Source organism: Oncorhynchus clarkii, chromosome 7, assembly GCF_045791955.1.
Source record: "Oncorhynchus clarkii lewisi isolate Uvic-CL-2024 chromosome 7, UVic_Ocla_1.0, whole genome shotgun sequence".
Classification (NCBI taxonomy): Eukaryota; Metazoa; Chordata; class Actinopteri; order Salmoniformes; family Salmonidae; genus Oncorhynchus; species Oncorhynchus clarkii.
In genome coordinates this window covers 31159900-31183621 of record NC_092153.1, presented here as the reverse complement: position 1 = coordinate 31183621, position 23722 = coordinate 31159900, and the positions used below count along the sequence as shown (strand labels likewise).

Sequence of the window (23722 nt, the reverse complement as noted above, 5' to 3'; positions counted from 1 at the left end):
GGATAAGGTATAGTGAGCAGAACCAGAACTAACCAGAACAGCAATGGACAAGGCATATTGACATTAAGGAGAGGCATGCTTAGTCGAGTGATCAGAAGGGTCCAGTGAGTAGTGAGGTTGGTTGGGGTCACGGCGATTCAGACAGCTAGCCGGGCCATCGGTAGCAAGCTAGCATAGGATGGAGGTCTGTTTTTAGCCACCTTGTGCGTTTCCGTCGGTAGGATTAGTGGGGTTCCGTGTGGTAGAGGGGGATCAATCCAATTCGCAAAAAAAAAATACAAAAAAAAAAAATAGATATAGTTATAGAGGCCCAAGAAAAATAGTCCGATAGATCTATTCAGATAGCAGCCGATAAGACAGCTAACAATTAGCGGACCACAGATTGGCATTCAGGTAACGTCGCGACGGAGGAGCCAGCTGGATAACTCCCTCGGGCAGATAATATCGGTAGTCCAGTTTTGAAGGCCCGGTGGGGCTCCTCGCTATAGCCCAGGAGTGACTGATGGAACTCTTCAGCTGGCTAGCTCCAGAATAATTGATGTTTGTTCCGGAATCGACATAAGCCGATAGTCACACGGATAGCAGCTAGCTAGCTGCGAGATACAGGTATAAACTTAACACAACTGTGGAAAGCATTGGAGTCCACATGGGCCAGCATCCCTGTTGAACGCCTTTGACGCCTTGTAGAGTCCATGCCCAGACGAATTGAGGCTGGTCTGAGGGCAAAAGGGTATGGAACGCTGTTTGGGTCTTTGCGTGTTAAAAAGATACACGTTAAATAACAATGCGTAAACTATATGCAAATGTTGGCCAATCCCAAATAAGGGGCATGTGAAACCAGCTATATGAAAAACATCTAATTCATCATCACCAACAAACAACTAAATCATGTCGGAAGCTTGAAAACAAGAGAGACCGCTTTTTAAGTTTTGCCAGCCAAGTGCAACCACATTTACCACCAGCCAGGAGGATCGGGGGTTCAAAGGGTAGGATTAATTCTGGTAGGTTAGGTAATACCTGGCAAAAATCAACATTAAGTGTGCAACTCAATGTTAGGAAGGTCTCCCTAATGTTTGGTATACTCAGTTTACATTCTACAGACTTTACTGAGGATTCCCTACAATACTTTTACTGCAGTACCTAGAATAGCTTTTTGCTTTATAAACCAGCATTGGGGCATTTATTTGACCTTGGAAAATGTTTTAAAACCCAAATGTAATGCAAATGTCACTTAAATATGAACAAATATGAATCATTGTTCATGTTTCGACAATTATGTTTCATATATCATGAATAAATACAGGTTTATTGATATTTTTTCCACTGTTACGTGGGGGACTTTTATTGAGAAAATTTTCGAAATGCTGTGACCCCGGACTTACTTTGTTAGTGTTGCTGACGAGCCGCTGATGGCTTCTTCCTCCCAACAAAGATGGCAGCTCCTTTAACCCTGCTTTTAATTGTAGCTGTAACAATAAGAGCAGTGTTATTTAGATCAAGTTTAGCTGAGCTTATACCAGAAAGAGTTGAGGTAGTATCTCCACTAAATGCCTGGAAAAGAGGTAGGCGTTTTATTGATTATCTTTGTAGGGAATTGCTGCTGTTCTGTCTTGCGCTTGCTTGTCAGTATGATGACCCCGCTCGGCTAGCTTGCTATGCAAACCTAGATAGGTGGTTGGACTGCACCACTAAAAGTGTTATTGAGAGTTCTAGTATTGGTAGTTTTAGTGATTCCACAAAGGAATATAGTAAAATACATGGGAAGCCAGAGAGTAATCAAAGCTAGTTAGCTGCCAATGCATGGTATTTGCAGTTACAGGCATTTCGCTACACCCACAATAACGTCTGCTGAACACGTTTATGTGACCAATAACGTTTGATTTGATGCCTTCTGGAATGGCAATCAATGGAAGGCTAGCTAAAAAGCCAAGAAGCAAGGATGGGTAGCTACTGCAACAGTGATTCATGCATGTTTGCAGTATTTTCTAATACATGCTGCAATGTAATTTGCTGCTGTTCCCTTTATCTATCGGCTTTAACCTGAATATCCTGTAAAGAAACGGAATGACAGGGCATATTAATTATTAACCAGACAGTACATTAGCTTGTGCAAGTCTAGCCTACTCAACTGTCGGAGTTTAGTCAGCTAGTGCAAGTCAAGCCTTATGATAGCTTATATAGATTTGGCTTTAATTTTGATATTGCACTCAAAATGTAAAATGTTCAGGACCAGTTTTTGGACTTAAAAGAACTAGCCCCAGCTATCATGGTTGAGAACAATGTGGACACAACAGGCTATACATTATTTTGGTTCCATAGGTTGATGATATTTTATGGTTTGTTATTTGTAGTTGTGGAAGGCCTGGCTCTCCTGGACCTGGGAGTATCTCCGTATGCAGGGGATGTGTTCCATGAGGTCAGTCCCCTCTCGATTCCATTAAACGAGTAACATTCTATCACAATGTGTTGCTTCATAAATGTAATACATTCACAAAGTGGTATAATCGTGATGTCATCTTATCTCTTTCAGACGCCCCTCATTATATATTTCTTTCACTTTGTTATTGATTATGCAGAGATTGTGTTTATGGTGAGTGCAACCTTTAATAAATATACTTATTCAGTAATAACACTGTCTATTATGTCACTATACAATTTGATATCTGTATCAAATTGAGGGTCCAGTGTAATTTGATTGCTAGTTTTGCTCATAGACAATTAGCTGGAACATACATGGATGCTACAGAAAAACCATAATTTGAGTTAGATTCCCAAAGATCAAATCCATCCATACATCCATCAATTGTGTTATCTTCCCTCTCTCAACCTGCCCCATAGATGGCAGATGCACTCACTGCGGTGGCACTATACCTAGCAGTGAAGGACTACAACAAGACTGTGGTAAGTGACAAATAATGCCAAAATAAATATAATGCCGATCATGATGATGTACAGTGTCATGGGATATTATGCATGTCTGCATGACCTAAAAATGTGCTTCAAGGTGCCTTGGGATTGGGTGTTAGACATTTCACTTGCATTATGGGTACAGGAACAACAAGCCTTGGTTTGTGACCTAATAAATACTGCTTACTAAAAGTATTTACTGTGCCTATTTGCTACATAGGCCTACTATTTTAGAACATAGGCTAAATGTTTGCTTAGCCGCCCCCGTATCTGGTTGTCAGCTGTTGTGACAAACACAGGGGTCTGATAAGTCGAGTAACTTCCTCAAGTGTGCAGTGAATTCAAACAACAGGAAAAGCTGAAAGGAGTATCACGTCCTGGCTATATTTTGTCTTCTACTACAAAACACATTTTCACTTATCAAACAAACTTACTAAAGTTGGACGTGGCAGGAGTATTCCTTCACAGTCATTGTCTAGTCTTAACAGGGTGGGTGGTGTGGCGTCTTTTTGATGTTTCAAGATACCCTGGGATTGGGTGTCCGAGAGCATCAAATCAGTGACGCATTTTTGGTAAATTGTGACTGATCTACATATAATAGTGAGTAGTTATTTATGATGCAAAGAGATTTGTAGATCAGTCAGTCGGCAGTCGACTGCAATATTGAAGAATCCCAGAGACTTTTGACTTTGCTGTTTCATTATGGGTTCAAGAACAACACAGACTTGGTGTAGTGACACGGCTAGTGGGGTGTGTGTTTCTGCTCCAGTTCAGGAAACAGAAGTACGCCCTGGAGGCTGAGCGCTATCCTCTGGACTGCCTGGAGCTCATCCGCACCCCCAAAGAGATGTACTACATCCCTCTGAAAGTGGCCATGTTGTAAGTACCAGAGAAGGCACAGATCTAGGATCAGCTTACTTTCCCCAGTCCTAACCTTAACCATTAGAGGGGAAAACACAAAACTGACTAGATCAAAATCCAGGGTTAACTTCACCCTACTCCACCTGGCTCAACATAGTCAGCTTAAAGAACAGCTCTGTCAACATTCAATTACACCTTGAAACCTATGGGTGTCTGCCAGTTTTGGTAAACAAAGTGTTTACAACTTAATGATGACCTTTAGTTTTTGCTTTCTCACCCTGCAGTTACTTGTTGAACCCTTTCACTATCCTCTCCTGTGTGGCAAAGTCAACCTGCGGGCTTAACAATGCAGTCATCGCACTCTTCATTCTCTGTACAGTAAAAGGTATGTGAACAGCAACAAATGACAAAATAAAAACTATTTTGGTGTGACCCAAACCATGTATTTGCTTGTCGTGTCAATAACTAAATTATTCTCTGATATTGAAGGAAGTTCCTTGATGAGTGCGATATTCTTGGCCTTGGCGACATACCAGTCAATCTACCCCCTCACACTATTTGCCCCGGCACTGCTATACCTACTACAGGTATGTTCGTATCACTCAGCTGAAAGACTCAAGTTTGCCTCACTTTTCACAAGGTTTCCATCCAATTTGCGACAGGGATCAGTGGTCCCCAGGAGAATGATACCTGCCCGACTGCAAAGTTTGGTGGAGGAGGAATAATGGTCTGGGGCTGTTTTTCTTGTTTCGGGCTAGGCCTCTTAGTTCCAGTGAAGGGAAATCTTAATGCTACAGCATACAATGACTTTCTGGATGATTCTGTGCTTCCAATTTTGTGGCAACAGTTTTGTGGAAGGCCCTTTCCTGTTTAAGCATGACAATTTTTTAAGTGTATTTTTATTTTTTAGATTCAACCTTTTATTTAACTAGGCAAGTCAGTTAAGAACAAATTATTATTTACAGTGACGTTCTAGGAACAGTGGGTTAACTGCCTTGTTCATTTGCTGAACGACAGATTTTTAACTTGTCAGCTCGGGGATTCAATCTAGCAACCTTTCGGTTACTGGCCCAACGCTCTAACCACTAGGCTACCTGCCACCCCAAATGCCCCCATGCACAAAGAAAGGTCCATACAGAAATGGTTTGTTGAGATTGGTGTGGAATAACTTGAGCCCTGACCTCAACCCCATCAAACACCTTTGGGATAAATTGGAACGCCGACTGTGAGCCAGGCCTAATCAACCAAAATCAGTGCCGACCTCACTAATGCTCTGGTGGCTGAATGGAAGCAAGTCCCTGCAGCAGTGTTCCAACATCTAGTGGAAAGCCTTCCCAGAGGAGTGGAGGCTGTTATAGCAGCAAAGGGGGGACCAACTCCGTATTATTGCCCATGATTTTGGAATCAGATGTTCGACGAGCAGGTGTCCAAATACTTTTGGTCATGTAGTGTAGCATCGTGCGACTGCAAATTTACCTCGACGTGATGGTTAATCTTTGCCTGACGACTAAACTGAATTCTTCTGTCACTCTATGTTCGCTACATACTTCAGTTTGAGACTGCCACCCTTTAAGTTGTTTGTGGTGACGTCAAAATGAGGGGATTTGTACAAAATAAAGTAATCAGCGATTGTATCATCTCTAACCAATGACGCATTTTTAAAACACCGCTTTACTCACGGGTGTACTGACAATGGCCCAACCCAGCATTTTCTGGGACCGGTCAGACCGGTTAGAACCTGTTCCACAGGTGTGGCGTACCGTTTGGCTTGCCAGGCAAGGTTATTCTATCAACAATTGTCCAATACATCGTTTCCACCGCAGTTTATAGCATAATTAGTTGTACCGACACAAAAATAACATTCTGTAGACATTTCTGAAATTATACCGAGTCTTCCTATTTCATCACAGCAGTTTTTTTTGTTTTTTAATACACTATGACCTGCGGATTGAAACGTGGTTAGTGATATGTGGTCAATCGCTATAGTCCAAAGTGGCTTCCTCCCCTTGTCGCCTTTCCTTTATATGCATAGACATGAGAACTTTCACCTGCCCAAGTACAGGCTGATTGGCATCCACAATATGGCTTCTAGCCAATGCTTTCAGTTCATTGCACTTGAAGGAGTCACAGAGATGTGGCCGGTTGGACTATTGAGATGCACCCCTGGTGAACATTCAAAAATCTGTCCTATCCTTGTCCCGTCTACTTCATTGTACTGATCTGTAAGAACTGAACAGGTCACAGGCAGCCTAATAATGAGCTTCCACCTTTCAAGTCTTTTCCACATCAGTGCAAATTAAGGAGAGTAGAACATGAGTCTACGATCAGGTCTTCTGTGTCCATGTTACTTATTCATTCTGATCTAGATAAAAGGAAAAACTGATCCTAAATCAGCCCTCCTACTCTGAGATGTTAGATACATTCTGCCTGTGATTTTTAAGCATTTGCAACATTAATTCTCTCCCTAATGTTTCTATCTTTCCCACAGAGGTTGTACATCCCAGTGAACTGGCAAAGATCCAGCTTCTGGCTCTTCACAACGCAGTACACCTTCATGTACCTGGGCAGCCTATGTGTCATGGTCTGTCTGTCCTTCTTCCTGCTCAGCTCCTGGGACTTCCTGTCTTCCGTCTACGGATTCATGTGAGTGACACCAGGGTTGGGGTCATTTCAATTCAAGAATTGACCGAATTGAAATGGGATTGACCCCAACCCTGATGGAAACGTTTACTAAGGGAGTTTTTTTCAGCTTGTTGTTGTAGACCTTAGCATACAATTACTGTTCATTTGTGCATTGAGGATTCACTAATCAGTGTAAATCTGTTATGAATAGGTGTCTTCGGAATATGATTGAGAGAATCTACAACTTTCCTTTATGTGTTCCCCCCAGCCTCTCCGTTCCAGACCTCACCCCCAACATAGGCCTCTTCTGGTACTTCTTTGCCGAGATGTTTGAGCACTTCCGCCTCTTCTTCATCTGCGTCTTTCAGATCAATGTGTTCTTCTACACCATTCCACTCTCCATCAAGCTAAAGTGAGTCCCTCTTCTCTTTAACTCACAGTATAGTGAGAATAAGGGAGTTGTTTTCATGATTAAAAAGAGCACAGTTCTGTGGGGAGAAAATACAGTAAACCTCATTATAATCTGGCAGTCTGATTTTAATTTAAAAGATTTCTTCAATGTATGCGCATTTCTCAGTTCAATAAACTAGTTAAATAATTGCTTCCTTATAATGCACATTGTTGAAGAAAAGTTTTAAATTAGATCACATGGCCTGATTGCAATTAGGTTTATGGTGTTTTTTTTGCACGGATGAAAATGTCACCCAAGTGTTTGGTCTCCTTTCTATGAAGTGGATATTATACCTCCACTTGTGTGGTAGTTAATAGTCAGGTTAATGAATTAGTAACCACAATGTAGATTACTTAGAATTATTAAACCTGATTGTGGTCATTGCAATTATGTCAAATGTATGTATTTGTTTGTTAACAAACAGTGTATTTGAGCTAACACCGCCCCACAGTCTACAATGGTTACGTAAGGTTACACAGTTGGACCTGTTTTGAGGCCTATTATAAGATTAACACGGTTGGGGTTTGTTTGCAAATCTTTACAGTTGCGTAAGCTTCAAGCTGTTTTATGTAATCATGTTTGCCTACGTTGTGATCACCTTGCACCTGGATTGTTGCCGTGTAACAACAGAGGTACAACTTCTACTCATCAAACCAAACTTTTCTGACCAGTCAAATCAGACCTAGAAAATATACTGGGGAAAAAAATTGCCACAACATGCAACAATTTCGAAGATTTTACTATACAGTTAATATAAGAAAATCACTCAATTGAAATAAATAAATTAGGCCCTAATCTATGGATTTCACATTGCTGGAAAACAGATAAGCATCTGTTGGTCACAGAAATGTAAAAAAAAAAGTAGGGGCGTGGATCAGAAAACCAGGTAGTATCTGGTGTGACCACCATTTGCCTCATGCACCGCAATATCTCCTTTGCATAGAGTTGATCAGGCTGTTGATTGTGGCTTGTGGAATGTTGTTCCACTCCTCTTCAATGACTGCGCCAAGTTGCTGAATATTGGCGGTAACTGGAACACGCTGTCGTACTCGTCGATCCAGAGCATTGCAAACATGCTCAATGGGTGACATGTCTGGTGAGTATGTAGGCCATGGAAGAACTGGGACACTTTCAGCTTCCAGGAATTGTGTACAGATCCCTTCGACATGGGGCCTTGCATTATCATGCTGAAACATGAGGTGATGGCAGCGGAAGAATGACAAAACAATGGGCTTCAGGGTCTCATCATGGTATCTCTGTGCATTCAAATTGCCATCGATAAAATGCTATTGTGTTCGTTGCCAGTAGCTTATGTCTGCCCATACCATAACCCCACTGCCACCACTGTTCACAGCGTTGACATCAGCAAACCGCTCGCCCACACGATGCCGTACACGCTTTCTGCCATCTGCCTGGTACAGTTGAAACCAGGATTCATCCATGGAGAGCACACTTCTCCATTAAAGTCGTTTACGATGCCAAACTGCAATCAGATCAAGACCCTCGTGAGGACAATGAGCACGTAGATGAGCTGTCCTGAGACAGTTTCTGACAGTTTATGCAGAAATTATTCGGTTGTGCAAATCCACAGTTTCATCAGCTGTCCGGGTTATTGGTCTCCGACGATCCCACTGGTGAAGAAACTGGATGTGGAGTTCCTGGGCTGGCGCGGTTAGACGTGGTCTGCAATGTGAGGCCGGTTGGACTTACTGCCAAATTATTTTTAATGACGTTGGAGGCGGCTTATGGAAGAAACTTTGAATTCTCTGGCAACAGCTCTCGTGGACATTCCTGCAGTCAGCGTACCAATTGCACACTCCCTCAACTTTTTATTGTGGCCTTTTATTGTCCCCAGCACTAGGTGCACCTGTGTAATGATCAAGCTGTTTAATCAGCTTCTTGATATTCCACACGTGTCAGGTGGATGGATTATCTTGGTAAAGGAGAAATGCTCATTTAATATGGATGTAAACAAATTTGTGCCCAACATTTTAGAGAAATAAGATTTTTATGCATATGGGACATTGCTGTAATCTTTTTTTTTTTCAGCTCATGAAACATGGGACCAACACTTCACATGTGGTGCTTTATATATTTCTTTCAGTATACATTAATTTCCATTTCAGTGGATATAATTTCCATTGATGTTCCTGGGTATTATTATGTATATTATTATTGTTGAATATGGACTTGAGCCCATTTTAACCTATTTATAATTGTATAATTAGCCTAGTGTTATGTGTTAGATGGAATGCTATGTTTATTGTATTTTAGTAGAAGGAAAGTACAAAGGGAGCCTATCTCTGAGGGCAAGATTGATTCCATTAGGGTTGAATAGGAGCCATATGTCTGGAGTTAGAGCTGGTAGATCGTAAATTACCATTTTATATCTTTACTGTTTTATACCATTATATACTCCTAATAGGAATGAACTTTTATATATTATTAGGGATAGAAAGTAGTGTTAGGTGTAAGCTCTTTGTGTATAGTAATTATCTAGTGGACAGCGGTAGACTGCAATAATGTGTACTCCCCTAACTCTCGAGGCCTTTCCTGTCTGATAAGAAGACTTGAGAGGCGTTGAGGAGTATGAAGGTTCCGGACTCAAGCTTGGATGATAGCACCACCTGCCCAGCAACAGAGATTGATTGTTCATCCTTGACACAAAAGGGGGGTCTAGTTGGGATGGGGGGCCAAGTGTGACGTTATAAACACAGTTGCTTGAGACTTTGTATGGTTTTCTTGCAGCTACATAACCCAGTTTGGTGAATAGGTCTAGTCTGAGCTTTCTTTGGTATTCGTCTGGATCATTGAACCAGAACTTAGAACCTAACAAACATCATGTATTAACGTATATTAATGCACATACAATTTTATCTAAAGCGACTTACAGTAGTGCATGCATAAATTTGGTATGGGTGGCCCCAGCGTTGTTATAACAGCTTTGCTCTACTGTGCCACACAGACCACATCTGTGTGTATATAATGTATCCCATCTAAACGAGTGACATCTATGCATCCTGTAGATGATTTTTGTCTTAAAATTGCTGCCGTACAGTAGTAACACTCTGCTGTCCTCTCTCTGTCCCAGGGAGCACCCGATCTTTCTGATCTTCATGCAGATTGCCATCATCTCCATCTTCAAGTCCTACCCCACCGTGGGCGACATCGCCCTCTACATGGCCTTCCTGCCTGCATGGAACCACCTATACAGATGTGAGTGGTTCCTTCCATAGAGATAGATAGAGGACTTATTTTTGTATCTGTGCCATTATAGCGTCTGAGACGGCATGGGCAGCGCCATTGAGGCTGTCTGCATTTTAAAGTAGTCAATTTTCTTCTTCACGATTGGTTGATCCCTCCTGATGACCTGTTTGGACATGATTCCAACAGAGTCACCAGGAGGGATCAGCCAATGAAGTTGGAAGTCCCACCCAGTTGACTACATTAAAATGGTGGAAGCCCTCAATGGAGCTGCCCATGCTAATATGGCCTTTGGCCGCTATCATTCTCTATTGTTCCTTCCCATGACCCTTGGGTTGTGTTCGATAGGGCACACAGTAGCAAACTGTTTTGCAACAGAAGATGAACAAAAGCATTACTTATTGGACAAGTTTAGATAGGACCTCCCCACTTTTCAAAGCGCTTTCTTCCTTTTTGTACCTACTGATCTCAAGGAGAGTTTTGTAAACATGTTTATTCGATCAAATCAAATGTTATTTGTCGTGCCGAATACAACAGGTACACAAATACATCAACCACACAGACCAGAGTGGGCTCTGGAAAGCAGATGATCAGGATGCCCTTAAGTTGGACCTGCTCTCTTTTAGCTTCATGTATTTCATGTGCTATTTTTATGATAGTTTTATTTGTATATATTTGTTTAACCTTTTAAACAAAAGGCGCTTGGCCTGATTTCAGAGGCTTTATTGTACTTTTTATTTTAAAGTAGTCAAATTTTTGGGGGGTGAAGATTCCCATGCTTAAAGGTTGAAGGGACTGCATCTTTGGAACATTTGCGTTTTTCTCATTCGTAGCACGTACTGAAGGAAATGGCTATTTCTTGGGTTTATAAATTTCACCATCTTTGTTTCAAAGGTTAAGCCATGCAAGTTTAAGTACACACGGCCAGTACAGTGAAACTGCGGATGTCTCATTAAATCAGTTATGGTTACAGTGAAATGCTTACTTCCATGCCCTAACCAACAATGCAGTTTTACTCGAGGTAATTGAGGTAATATGTACATGTAGGTGAAGTTATTAAAGTGACTAGGGGGGGGGGGGGGGGCAGCAATGCAAATAGTCTGGGTAGCCATTTGATCAGCTGTTCAGGAGTCTTATGGCTTGGGGTTAGAAACTGTTTAGAAGCCTCTTGGACCTAGACTTGGCGCTCCGTTACCGTTTGCCGTGCGGTAGCAGAGAGTATAGTCTATGGTTGGAGTCTTTGATTTGAGTCTTGATTTTTTTTAGGGCCTTCCTCTGACACCGCCTGGTATAGAGGCCGGATGGCAGGAAGCTTGGCTCCAGTAATGTACTGGGCCGTACGCACTACCCTTGGTAAAGCCCCGCCTTATCTCAGCTCACTGGTCACCATAGCAACACCCACCCGTAGCTCGCGCTCCAGCAGGTATATTTCACTGGTCATCCCCAAAGCCAATACCTATTTTGGCCGCCTTTCCTTCCAGTTCTCTGCTGCCAATGACTGGAACAAATTGCAAAAATCACTGAAGCTGGAGACTTATATCTCCCTCACTAACTTTAAGCATCAGCTGTCAGAGCAGCTTACCGATCACTGTAACTGTACACAGCCCATCTGTAAATAGCTCAGCCCCATGTTATTTTTTGTTGTTGTTGCTGTTTTGCACCCTAGTATCTCTATTTGCACATCTATCACTCCAGTGTTAATGCTAAATTGTAATTATTTCGCCACTATGGCCTATTTATTGCCTTACCTCCCTAATCTTACTACATTTGAACACACTGTACATAGATTTTTCTATTGTTACTGACTGTACTTTTGTTTATCCCATGTGTAACTCTGTTTTTGTAGCACTGTAAATGAGAACATTGTAAATGGGAACTTGTTCTCAACTGGCCTACCTGGTTAAATAAAGGTGAAATAAAAATAAAAACCATGTTGGTTTTACAGACTCAGACAGGGAGAGGTTGAAAATGTCAGTGAAGACACTTGCCAGTTGGTCAGCGCATGCTCGGTGTACACGTCCTGGTAATCCGTCTGGCCTTGTGGAGAGCGTGATCACACAGTTGTCCGGAACAGCTGATACTCTCATGCATGTTTCAGTCTTACTTGCCTCGAAGCAAGCATAGAAGTAATTTAGCTCATCTGGTAGGCTCGTGTCACTGGGCAGCTCTCGGCTGTGCTTCCCTTTGTAGTCTGTAATAGTTTGCAAGCCCTGCCACATCCGACGATCGTCGGTGCCGGTGTAGTACGATTCAATCTTAGATCTCTAATGATGCTTTGCCTGTTTGATGGTTCGTCGGAGGGCATAGCGAGATTTCTTATAAGCTTCCGGGTTAGAGTCCCGGCTGCTGTTCTATCCTGCCAATACAGTATAAAACCCGCCATCTGTATGATGTTCATGTCGTCTTTCAGCCACGACAGATGACGTTGGACATGGAGTGTGTGCTCCTTAACATTGTGAGTCCCTAATATTGTAGTGCAGTACTGCAGGTTTTGTCCCAGCTGAGCAGTTTAACACCTGATTCATCTAATCGAGGTGTTGATGATCAGTTGAATTTACTACGCCACTACTTCAGTTTCCTCTTAACACACCCAAGTACAGAGAAGGTTCTACGCTTGACCCCAACCCCTTCATTGTTTTCTGATGTAGAGGACCTGCGCGTGTGATCGCAGTAGCCCGAGACTGCCACACAGCTCCCCGGCACTTTCACGTGGAGCGCAGAAGAAATATCAGCCCACAGAGAGAAGCACAAGATTGAACTTCACTCAACTTTTTAGAGTTTTCTCAGTCAGTCTGTTAGTTTCTCTGTTAATTTGTTTCAACGTTTCCCTTTACTGTGGCAATTGTGATTGAATCAAAGCAATATTTGCCCATTTCTATGCCACATACCGAAACAAAGCAAACTATGCAAGAGATTTTGTTGTAGGCAGAACGCATCCGAGTATGAGTCTATTGGGCATGACTCAGCCGTACACCACACAGACCGGTGCAGCATAACTAATTAGAGCTGCAGTAGGCCTATATGCAAATTGACCCTTGTCATATATGGATCTGTGCCATTTACTTTGAACTGGACTGTGTTTACAGCTGTGGTGATGATTAGATGTGCTTGTTTTGAGGTCAAAGCAAGAGCTGCATGTAGCTATGTGTGCACATTTAGTTAATTTCCTTTGCTAGTTAGTGAGATATTAGCCGAGTTAGATTATTTGTCGTCAGCAATGGGGGAGTGATTGTTTCCTACGAGCATAAAACGTGCACATCATCTTTGAAAAAGTGAGTCTGGTGAAGAGGTTCTGGTAGGCCTACATTTTGGTCAAATGGCCACTGTAGCCTACTTGGCCACTGTTAAAACGGTGACTTAAAGTGGGTACAGCCTCTGTTCACAGTAAATGTGCACTGGAAGTTGCACAGAATTTTCACAACGTTCAAGTTTGTGCTCAGCAAGACCTGAAATTGGCTCATTGACAGAAATAAATTGAGTGAACATTGAATGCAAGCTAGTCATTGTAGCTTACACCTATCTGGTTCTTACGGATCGGTAACTCTCCAAAGTGGTCTAGGACGGTGTTTCCCTATCTTGGTTCTGGCTATACTTTTTTTTGTTTTAGCGCTAACATACCTGAATCCATGAACATGTTATCTCAGTCGTTGAGTTTGGGGATTACCCCCCAAAAATGTTTTGTCAGAAAATAGAAAGTGACATTGTTTGAAAGGTAGAGTCCTTTTTGGAAATCAAACCAATTTTTATGTTTCTTATGGTCAATTCGGCAGTCTACAAATTATTTGTAATTATGTTCCGGACCCCTGACCATCCGCTCATGAAATAAATCGCCCTATGGTCATATACTGTATGCAATGTTGGTCACCAAAAGTGCAAACATTTAGTATGCAGGGTCATTGTAAAGCAATGCATTTCCTTCTCCATCCACATGAACTTGTATGCATCCTCCACATGCGCCGTTGATCTAGCTCATCGTTTATAATAGGAAGAGTGAATGGGAAAAGACGTTTTTTAAGTTTCCTCATCTGTCATAAAAATAAAAAAACTCCATAACTTAACAGCCCTAATTGCCCTCATTTTAAGATGTTAGGCTTGAAAATCCATTCAGCCATTTTGTCACACTGACTCACTACCCAAACCAGACACAACTGGTTTCAAGTGGCCAAGAGACGTCATGTGACGGGGCTGTAGTGGAGCAGGTTGAGAGCTTAAATTTCCTTTTTGTCCACATCACCAACAAACTCTCATGGCCCATACACTCCAAGACAGTCGTGAAGAGGGCACGACAAAGCCTATTCTCCCTCAGGAGACTGAAAAGATTTGGCATGGGTCCTCCAGATCCTCAAAGTTCTATATCTGCACCATCGAGTACCGGTACCAAAGCGCCAAGTCTAGGTCCAAAAGGCTTCTTAACAGCTTCTACCCCCATGCCATAAGACTCCTGAACAACTAATCAAATGGCTACTCGGACTATTTGCATATTTTAATTTTATTTATCCTTTATTTAACTATGCAAGTCAATTAAGAACAAATTATCATTTACAATGACAGCCTACTCCGGCCAAACTACTAAACGGGACGATGCTGGTCCAATTGTGCACCGCCCTATGGGACTCCCAAACACGGCTAGTTGTTTTACAATCTGGAATCAAAGCAGGGTCTGTAGTGGCGCCTTAGACCACTGCGCCACTCGGGAGCCCATTGCATTGGCCCCCCACCCCCTCTTTTACGCTGCTGCTACTCTCTGTTTATTATCTATGCATAGTTACTTTACCTCTACCTACATGTACATATTACCTCAATTATCTTGACTAACCGGTACATTGACTCTGTACCAGTACCTCCTGTATATAGCCTCGCTATTGTTATTTTGCTGCTGCTCTTTAAGTATTTATTTTTCAACAACAACAAAAATATTTTGGGGGGACTTACCGCTTATTTTTTTTAACTGCATTGTTGTTTAACCTGTTGCGACGACCAAACCCGGATCCGGGATTCTATTTATAGACCTAAGCTCATTACCATAACGCAACGTTAACTATTCATGAAAATCGCAAATGAAATGAAATAAATATGCTAGCTCTCAAGCTTAGCCTTTTGTTAACAACACTGTCATCTCAGATTTTCAAAATATGCTTTTCAACCATAGGAAAACAATCATTTGTGTAACAGTAGCTAGCTAGCGTAGCATTTAGCGTTAGCATTAGCGTTAGCATTAGCGTTAGCATTTAGCAGGCAACTATCACAAAAACAAGTAAAGCCTTCAAATAAAATAACTTACCTTTGAAGAACTTCTGATGTTTTCAATGAGGAGACTCTCAGTTAGATAGCAGATGCTCCGTTTTTCCAAAAAGATTCTTTGTGTATTAGAAATAGCTCCGTTTTGTACATCACATTTGGCTACCAAAAAAAAAAAAAAAAAAAAAAAAAAAAAAACGAAAATTCAGCCCTCAAAACGCGAACTTTTTTCCAAATTAACGCCATAATATCGACTGAAACATGGCAAACGTGGTTTAGAATCAATCCTCAAGGTGTTTTTCCACATATCTCTTCAATGATATATCCTTCGTGGAAGCCTGGTTTCTCCTTGCTCTCAAATGGAAAAATAATTGCACCTGGCTTTACGCTCCAATTTCGACGCAGGGACACCAGGCGGACACTTGGAAAATGTAGTCTCTTATGGTCAATCTTCCAATGATATGCCTACAAATACGTCACAATGCTGCTAACACTTTGGGGGAACGACAGAAAGTGTAGGCTCATTCCTTGCACAATCACAGCCATATAAGGAGACAATGGAAAACAGAGCTTCAGAAATTCTGCTCATTTCCTGGTTGATGCATCATCTTGGTTTCGCCTGTAGAATGAGTTCTGGGGCACTTACAGACAATATCTTTGCAGATTCTGAAACTTCAGAGTGTTTTCTTTCAAAAACTGTCAAGAATATGCATAGTCGAGCATCTTTTCGTGACAAAATATCGCGCTTAAAACGGGAACGTTTTTTATCCAAAAATGAAATAGCGCCCCTAGAGATCAAAGAGGTTAAGGGATTGTAAGTAAGCATGTGACAAATATAATTTGATTTGATCTCTAACTGCCATCTAGTGGACAAACTGGGAATCAGACAGGGGATATATTTACATCAGTGGATAGATAGACTTCAGATTTCTCCTTGTATCCAAGATGAAAAAATGACTGGGTTCCTATGGGAATTTCTTTAGACCGCCACCATTATGTAAAAAGGAGGAAAATATACATTTTCTTTTAAATCCTTTTAGAACACTAAATTACATTTTAGTCATTTAGCAGACTCTTATCCAGAGCGACTTACAGTTAGGGCATTCGTCTTAAGATAGCTAGGTGGGACAACCACATATCACAGGCATAGAAAGCAAGTTTTTCTTCAGCATACAGTTGAAGTCGGAAGTTTACATACACCTTAGCCAAATACATTTAAACTCAGTTTTTCACAATTCCTGACATGTAATCCGATTTAAAAATTCCCTGTCTTAGGTCAGTTAGGATCCCCACTTTATTTTAAGAATGTGAAATGTCAGAATAATAGAGAATGATTTATTTCAGCTTTTATTTCTTTCGTCATTCCCAGTGGGTCAGAAGTTTACATCCACTCAATTAGTATTTGGTAGCATTGCCTTTAAATTGTTTAACTTGGGTCAAATGTTTCGGGTAGCCTTCATTAAGCTTCCCACAATAAGTTGGGTGGATTTTGGCCCATTCTTCCTGAGCTGGTGTAACTGAGTCAGGTTTGTAGGCCTCCTTGCTCGCACAAGCTTTTTCAGTTCTGCCCACACATTTTCTATAGGATTGAGGTCAGGGCTTTGTGATGGCCACCCCAATATCTTGACTTTGTTGTCCTTAAGCCATTTTGCCACAACTTTGGAAGTATGCTTGGGGTCATTGTCCATTTGGAAGACCCATTTGCGACCAAGCTTTAACTTCCTGACTGATGTCTTCAGATGTTGCTTCAATATATCCACATAATATTCCATCCTCGTGATGCCATCTATTTTGTGAAGAGCACCAGTCCCTCCTGCAGCAAAGCACTCCCACAACATGATGCTGCCACCCCGTGCTTCACGGTTGGGATGGTGTTCTTCGGCTTGCAAGCGTCCCCCTTTTTCCTCCAAACATAACGATGGTCATTATGGCTAAACAGTTCTATTTTTGTTTCATCAGACCAGAGAAAATTTCTCCTAAAGTACGATCTTTGTCCCCATGTGCAGTTGCAAACCCGAGTATGGCTTTTTTATGGTGATTTTGGAGCAGTGGCTTCTTCCTTGCTGAGCGGCATTTCAGGATATATCGATATAGGACTCGTTTTACTGTGGATATAGATACTTTTGTACCTGTTTCCCCCAGGATCTTCACATGGTGCTTTGCTGTTCTGGGATTGATTTGCACTTTTCGCAACAACGTACGTTCATCTCTAGGAGACAGAACGTCATCTTCTTCCTGAGCAGTATGACGGCTGCGTGGTCCCATGGTGTTTATACTTGCGTACTATTGTTTGTACAGATGAACGTGGTACCTTCAGGCATTTGGAAATTGCTCCCAAGGATGAACCAGACTTGTGGAGGTCTACAAAAAAAAAATTCTGAGGTCTTCGCTGATTTTCTTTTGATTTGTCCATGATGTCAAGCAAAGAGGCACTGAGTTTGCCTTGAAATACATCCACAGGTACACCTCCAATTGACTCAAATTATGTCAATTAGCCCATCAGAAGCTTCTAAAGCTATGACATAATTTTCTGGAATTTTCCAAGCTGTTTAACGGCACAGTCAACTGAATGTATGTAAACTTCTGACTCACTAGAATTGTGAAACCATGAATAATAAGTGAAATCTGTCTGTAAACAATTGTTGGAAAAATGACTTGTGTCATGCACAAAGTAGATGTCCTAACCGACTTGCCAAAACTATAGTTTGTTAACCTGTTTGGGGTAGGGGGCAGCATTTTCACTCTTGGATAAATAGCGTGCCCAAACTGAACTGCCTCCTACTCTGTCACACATCCTAATATATGCATATTATTATTAGTACTGGATAGAAAACACTCTGAAGTTTCTAAAACTGTTTGAATCATGTCTGAGTATAACATAACTACAACAATATATATATTTTTTTACTGAGTTAATATAAAGAAATCAGTCATTTTAAATTAATTCATAAGGCCTTAAACTATGGATTTCACATGACTGGGGATATAGATATGTTGGTCACAGATGCCTTTTTTTAAGTAGGGACGAGGATAAAAAAAACAGTCGGTATCTGGTGTGATCACCATTTTCCTCATGCAGAGCAAAACATCTTCTTTACATAGAGTTGATGAGGTGGAATGTTGTCCCACTACTCTGGAACACGCTGTCATGCACGTCGATCCAGAGCATCCCAAACATGCTCAATGGGTAACATGTCTGGTGAGTATGTAGGCCATGGAAGAACTGGGACATTTTCAGCTTCCAGGAATTGTGTACAGATTCCTGCAACAAGGGGACGTGCATTATCATACTGAAACATGAAGTTATGGCGGCGGATGAATGGCACAACAATGGGCATAAGGATCTTGTCACAGTATCTCTGTATTCAAATTGCCAACAATAAAATGCAATTGTGTTCGTTGTCAGTAACATATGCCCATATGTGGCTGGTCTCGGACGATCCCACAGGTGAAGAAGCCGGATGTGGAGGTCCTGGGCTGGCGTGGTTACACGTGGTTGTGAGGCTGGTTGGACGTGCTGCCAAATTCTCTAAAACGACGTTGGTAGAGAAATTAACATGACATTTTATGGCAACCGCTCTGGTGGACATTCCTGCTGTAAGCATGCCAATTGCACACTCCCTCAACTTTAGACATATGTGGCATTGTGTTGTGTTGACAAAAATGCACATTTTAGAGACCCCCTTTCTGGGGTCTTTTTATTTCAGCTCATGAAACATGGGACCATGTTGCGTTTGTCTTTTTGTTCAGTATAGTACACTGAGTGTACAAAACATTAAGAACACCTGCACTTCCCGTGAGACTGACCAGGTGAAAGCTATGGTCCCTTATTGATGTCACTTGTTAAATCCACTTCAATCAGTGAAGATGAAGGGGAGGAGACGGGTTAAAGAAGGGTTTTTAAGCCTTGAGACAATTGAGACATGGATTGTGTATGTGTGCCATTCAGAGGGTGAATGGGCAAGACAAAATATTTAAGTGCCTCTTGACACAACTGTGGGAAGCATTGCTTTCGACACCTTGTAGACTCTATGCCCCGACGAATTGAGGCTGTTCTGACTGCAAGGGGGCTGGGGGGGTGCAACGCAATATTAGGAAGGTGTTCTTAATGTTTTGTACACTGTATATTGTCCATTTATTTGATGTATTTGTTTTCCTTGTGTCTTCCAGTCTTGAGAAATATATTTCTGGTGTCGGTTGTGTTGTTGGCTTGCTCCGCCTTGTTTCCCGTCCTCTGGCACCTCTGGATCTACGCTGGCAGCGCCAACTCCAACTTCTACTACGCCATCACACTGCTCTTCAATGTGGCACAGGTGAGTGGGCTGGCATAGGCAGCAAAGGGTAAGTTAGCATGGGGACAGGCAACTTTAGTGTATTTTTCTGCTAATCCTAGGGCAGGGATCATCAACTAGATTCAGCCGCAGGCCATTTTTTTTTCTTTAGCGGATGGTCGGAGGGCCGAAACATAATTTGTAGACTGCAAATTGACCGCATGAAGCCGAAACAGATATGTTTGACTAAAACATAATAATTTCAAACCTTGCTTACATTTGTATACAATCACGTGTCTCACTCTTATATGTGGGAATAGTTGGAAACAGTTTTCTAAAATTAAAATATTTCCTGGTGTTTTTAAAGTCTTATGTCCAACAATAAAACCAAATTTTTTGCTCATCTTTGGGGGCCAAATAAAACCACCCTTGGGCCAAATTTGGCGCACGGGCCATCAGTTGGGGACCCTGTCCTTGGGAATGGCCAAGTCTTTTTCCTTGGGATTGAAATGCTAGTAGTATCATATTTAACATTGTTGGTCTTGAGCTAGGGTATGTTAACTGCCACAGCCTGCTATACCCAAATGGCACCCCTGGGGCATCTCACCAAGATCAGTGATACAGTGAGTCTGGCTACGGACCAGAATTTGTCAAGTTTGTATGTAAAAGAGGCTTATGATGTCACCTATAATGAATAATGGAGGCAGTAAAACAGGTAGACTTATTGGGGGACCTTCCCAAACTCACAGATAGACATTCTAAATAAACGGCAGCCGCTTTGCCGTTTGACAACCGCAGATATCTTTTCCTTCAGTGTCAGCTAACACTCACAAATCCCTTGTCTGGAGTTGAAATCATGGTAATACAGAGCGAAGACTTAGTTACAGAGGGGACCGGAATGCAGGACTGTTTGTCCTCTGCCATGTCCTTCACTAATTCATCTGCTCTGGAACATTCTGTAGAAACCAAGGTTTTGGGTTACCTGTCAGAGTATGACTATGATATCACTGTCTAACACTGTTTAATGGAGAGGCCGGTAAACTGGGTGTAAGACGCTTTGGGATAAAATAGCTCATTTTAGTCCATTGAGACTTTTCTTCCTGGTAAGCAGGATCCGCAAAGACTGAACAAACACTCTATTTTCATGTCCGGAGCAGAAAATGACGATAATGGTGTCTTGGGGAGTCATTCATAATTTGACGGTGTTGGTTCGAACAAAACAAGGCACTTCTTAGGTTCACACACAACTCTGGCCATTTGGACTATTATGGAAGGATTCCCAGATGAAGCCTGTTCAGAGACTTCCCAGTCTGATCAATTATACACTTGAGCAGACTATTTATAAAAACTGATCTGTCAAAATATGTTGTTTTCGTAGTTGTGAATGGTATTTAGATAACTGGTGTGAGATTGGGGTAAACCTGCCTGTCAGTTTTGAGAGAAACAATCTGAGATCAACCTGGTCAGTTTTGCTAGCTGACCGCTTTGGCTGACATATATTTCAAATTTCTCTGATAGTATGCAGGTTGACTTTGCCTGAGATTACATAATTTCAAAGGAGAAGGCCTAACCATTCCACACATGGTTTGGAGATGCTCCCAGAATTTTTATGTTGCAATGTTTTAAATTTACAGGTTATATAAGATGTAATATATTATATACAGTGGGGCAAAATGTATTTAGTCAGCCACCAATTGTGCAAGTTCTCCCACTTAAAAATATGAGAGAGGCCTGTAATTTTCATCATAGGTACACTTCAACTATGACAGACAAAATGTCAGACGTGTCCCCCTGCTTAAGCCAGTACATGTCCAGGCCCGTCTGAAGTTTGCTAGAGAGCATTTGGATGATCCAGAAGAAGATTGGGAGGATGTCATATGGTCAGATGAAACCAAAATATAACTTTTTGATAAAAACTCAACATGTTGTGTTTGGAGGACAAAGAATGCTGAGTTGCATCCAAAGAACACCATACCTACTGTGAAGCATGGGGGTGGAAACATCATGCTTTGGGGCTGTTTTTCTGCAAAGGGACCATGACGACTGATCCGTGTAAAGGAAAGAATGAATGGGGCCATGTATCGTGAGATTTTGAGTGAAAACCTCCTTCCATCAGCAAGGGCATTGAAGATGAAACGTGGCTGGGTCTTTCAGCATGACAATGATCCCAAACACACCGCCCGGGCAACGAAGGAGTGGCTTCGTAAGAAGCATTTCGAGGTCCTGGAGTGGCCTAGCCAGTCTCCAGATCTCAACCCCATAGAAAATCTTTGGAGGGAGTTTAAAGTCCGTGTTGCCCAGCAACAGCCCCAAAACATCACTGCTCTAGAGGAGATCTGCATGGAGGAATGGTCCAAAATACCAGCAACAGTGTGTGAAAACCTTGTGAAGACTTACAGAAAACGTTTGACCTCTGTCATTGCCAACAAAGGGTATATAACAAAGTATTGAGATAAACCTTTGTTATTGACCAAATACTTATTTTCCACCATAATTTGCACCTAAATTCATTAAAAATCCTACAATGTGATTTTCTGGATTTGTTTTCTTCTCATTTTGTCTGTCATAGTTGAAGTATACCTATGATGAAAATTACAGACCTCTCTCATCTTTTTAAGTGGGAGAACTTGCACAATTGGTGGCTGACTAAATACTTTTTTGCCCCACTGTAGCTTGTAGCTGTGAAATCAGTTTGATGGGAGTACAGTACCTATAACTGTTGAAATTCAACTAATCACAGATGGATATTACTTTGTTTCTTCTCAGATCTTGCTGGTGTCGGACTACTTCTATGCGTATCTGCGGCGAGAGCACCACCTGACCCATGGCTTGTACCTGAAGAGGAAAGACGGCAGCGAGGCCACTCTGGTTCTCAAGTAGACGTCAAACTCTCACACGCACGCAGGCAGGGATGGGACATGGGTGACAGACCCATACCTGACTGTCAGTGACACTGAACATTACCCCACTTTTTGAGTTCTTATTTCTGAGGTCTTACGTTTAAGCAAACATCTACCCACCCACCCACCCAACCAACCAACAAACCACCTGCCACCCCCATAGACCAAAGCCATAGTCTATCTGAAGTTACTTCTGGTACAGAAATTAAGGATGGAGCAGACATGGAGTTGAAGAGGGTGGGATGGATGATGGATGCCTTTTGCTCTTTCCATGCTCTGTCGCTCCAGTGAGTAGGTGACAAATGTCGTGGCGGGTAGGTGATGATGTTGCTTGTCCTTTTCTTTTGCTTCATTTGGTCATAGTTTTTTTTCCTGGATTTCCTTTCTTATGCTTTTAGGAATTGCTGTCACTCATTGAAAACAAGCACATGACTTGAGAGATGTGAGCCTTTGGGTACTTGGAGCACACAGGAACCAAACAGTTCTGCATTTAGGCTGTTTACCAGCAGAGGGCGTCGCTTGAACATGAAAAACACAGGGGCTTGTCAGTCAATCTAGTTTTTACTGGAAGAAACAGCCTCCACATCTGGGTCGTGTTCATTAGGGCGCGCAACTGAAAATGTGTAAAAAATATAATGCATTTCTTATTGTCCAAGTAGTTCACCTGTTCCAGTATGTTGTCTTCTGTTTAGTGCCTAATGAACAAAACCCTTTATTTTGTGTTTTACTAATACACTTAACACTTTGTCCTACAAAAACTGTGTACAACATGTTGGTAAGTTGGCACTCTTCTCTCAATGGATATCTGATGGGCCTAACTACTGCATTGTCACTATTTGCAATACTATAGGAAAAAGATATCGGGATAAGACACCTGTTTACTGGAGTGTTATCTGAGAAAAATGTAGTCTGATAACCCTCTACCCAGTGAAAATTAGATATGATCTGGATTCCTCACTATCTGAACTCTCGTGATGCACTCTGCTTGTTGAATGTGATCCAGCATGAATGTTCATGTATGACATTTTTATGTGTACATATACAGTATTTATTTGACAGCACTAATTTTGTTCAACATTTTTCTTCTATAATTTTCTAATTGTTTTGATATGTTTCTGTATTCATTTTTTCTTCATGATATTAAAGACCAGGGTGATTTTAAAACGGATCATGTTCCATTTGTTGAATGAGTGGCTTTGAATGATGACTAGATTACAGGCTTTTGAGTTTTTTTTTGTTTGGAAGCATACAGGTAGATATGTGCAGCA

General features: G+C 41.6%; 1 protein-coding gene across 1 annotated transcript; it reads left to right on the top strand.

The window, feature by feature from the left end:
* The first annotated feature begins 1388 nt into the window (after positions 1 to 1388).
* On the top strand, positions 1389 to 23626 carry LOC139413192 (phosphatidylinositol glycan anchor biosynthesis class U protein-like). The gene is made up of 12 exons (XM_071160291.1): positions 1389 to 1562; positions 2352 to 2416; positions 2531 to 2590; positions 2839 to 2901; positions 3677 to 3786; positions 4053 to 4153; positions 4258 to 4355; positions 6257 to 6411; positions 6659 to 6802; positions 9933 to 10057; positions 19454 to 19596; positions 22321 to 23626. The coding sequence occupies exons 1-12, from the start codon at positions 1433 to 1435 to the stop codon at positions 22432 to 22434; spliced, it is 1308 nt and encodes a 435-aa protein (XP_071016392.1). The 5' UTR covers positions 1389 to 1432; the 3' UTR covers positions 22435 to 23626.
* The last annotated feature ends 96 nt before the right edge of the window (positions 23627 to 23722 follow it).

Bases quoted from the DNA above. Each gene is read 5' to 3' on its own strand.
- LOC139413192 (XM_071160291.1), top strand. From the start codon at position 1,433: ATGGCAGCTCCTTTAACCCTGCTTTTAATTGTAGCTGTAACAATAAGA. The intron at 4,356-6,256 runs GTATGTTCGTAT...TCTTTCCCACAG, and splicing joins CACTGCTATACCTACTACAG to AGGTTGTACATCCCAGTGAA. The intron at 6,412-6,658 runs GTGAGTGACACC...TGTTCCCCCCAG, and splicing joins TCTTCCGTCTACGGATTCAT to CCTCTCCGTTCCAGACCTCA.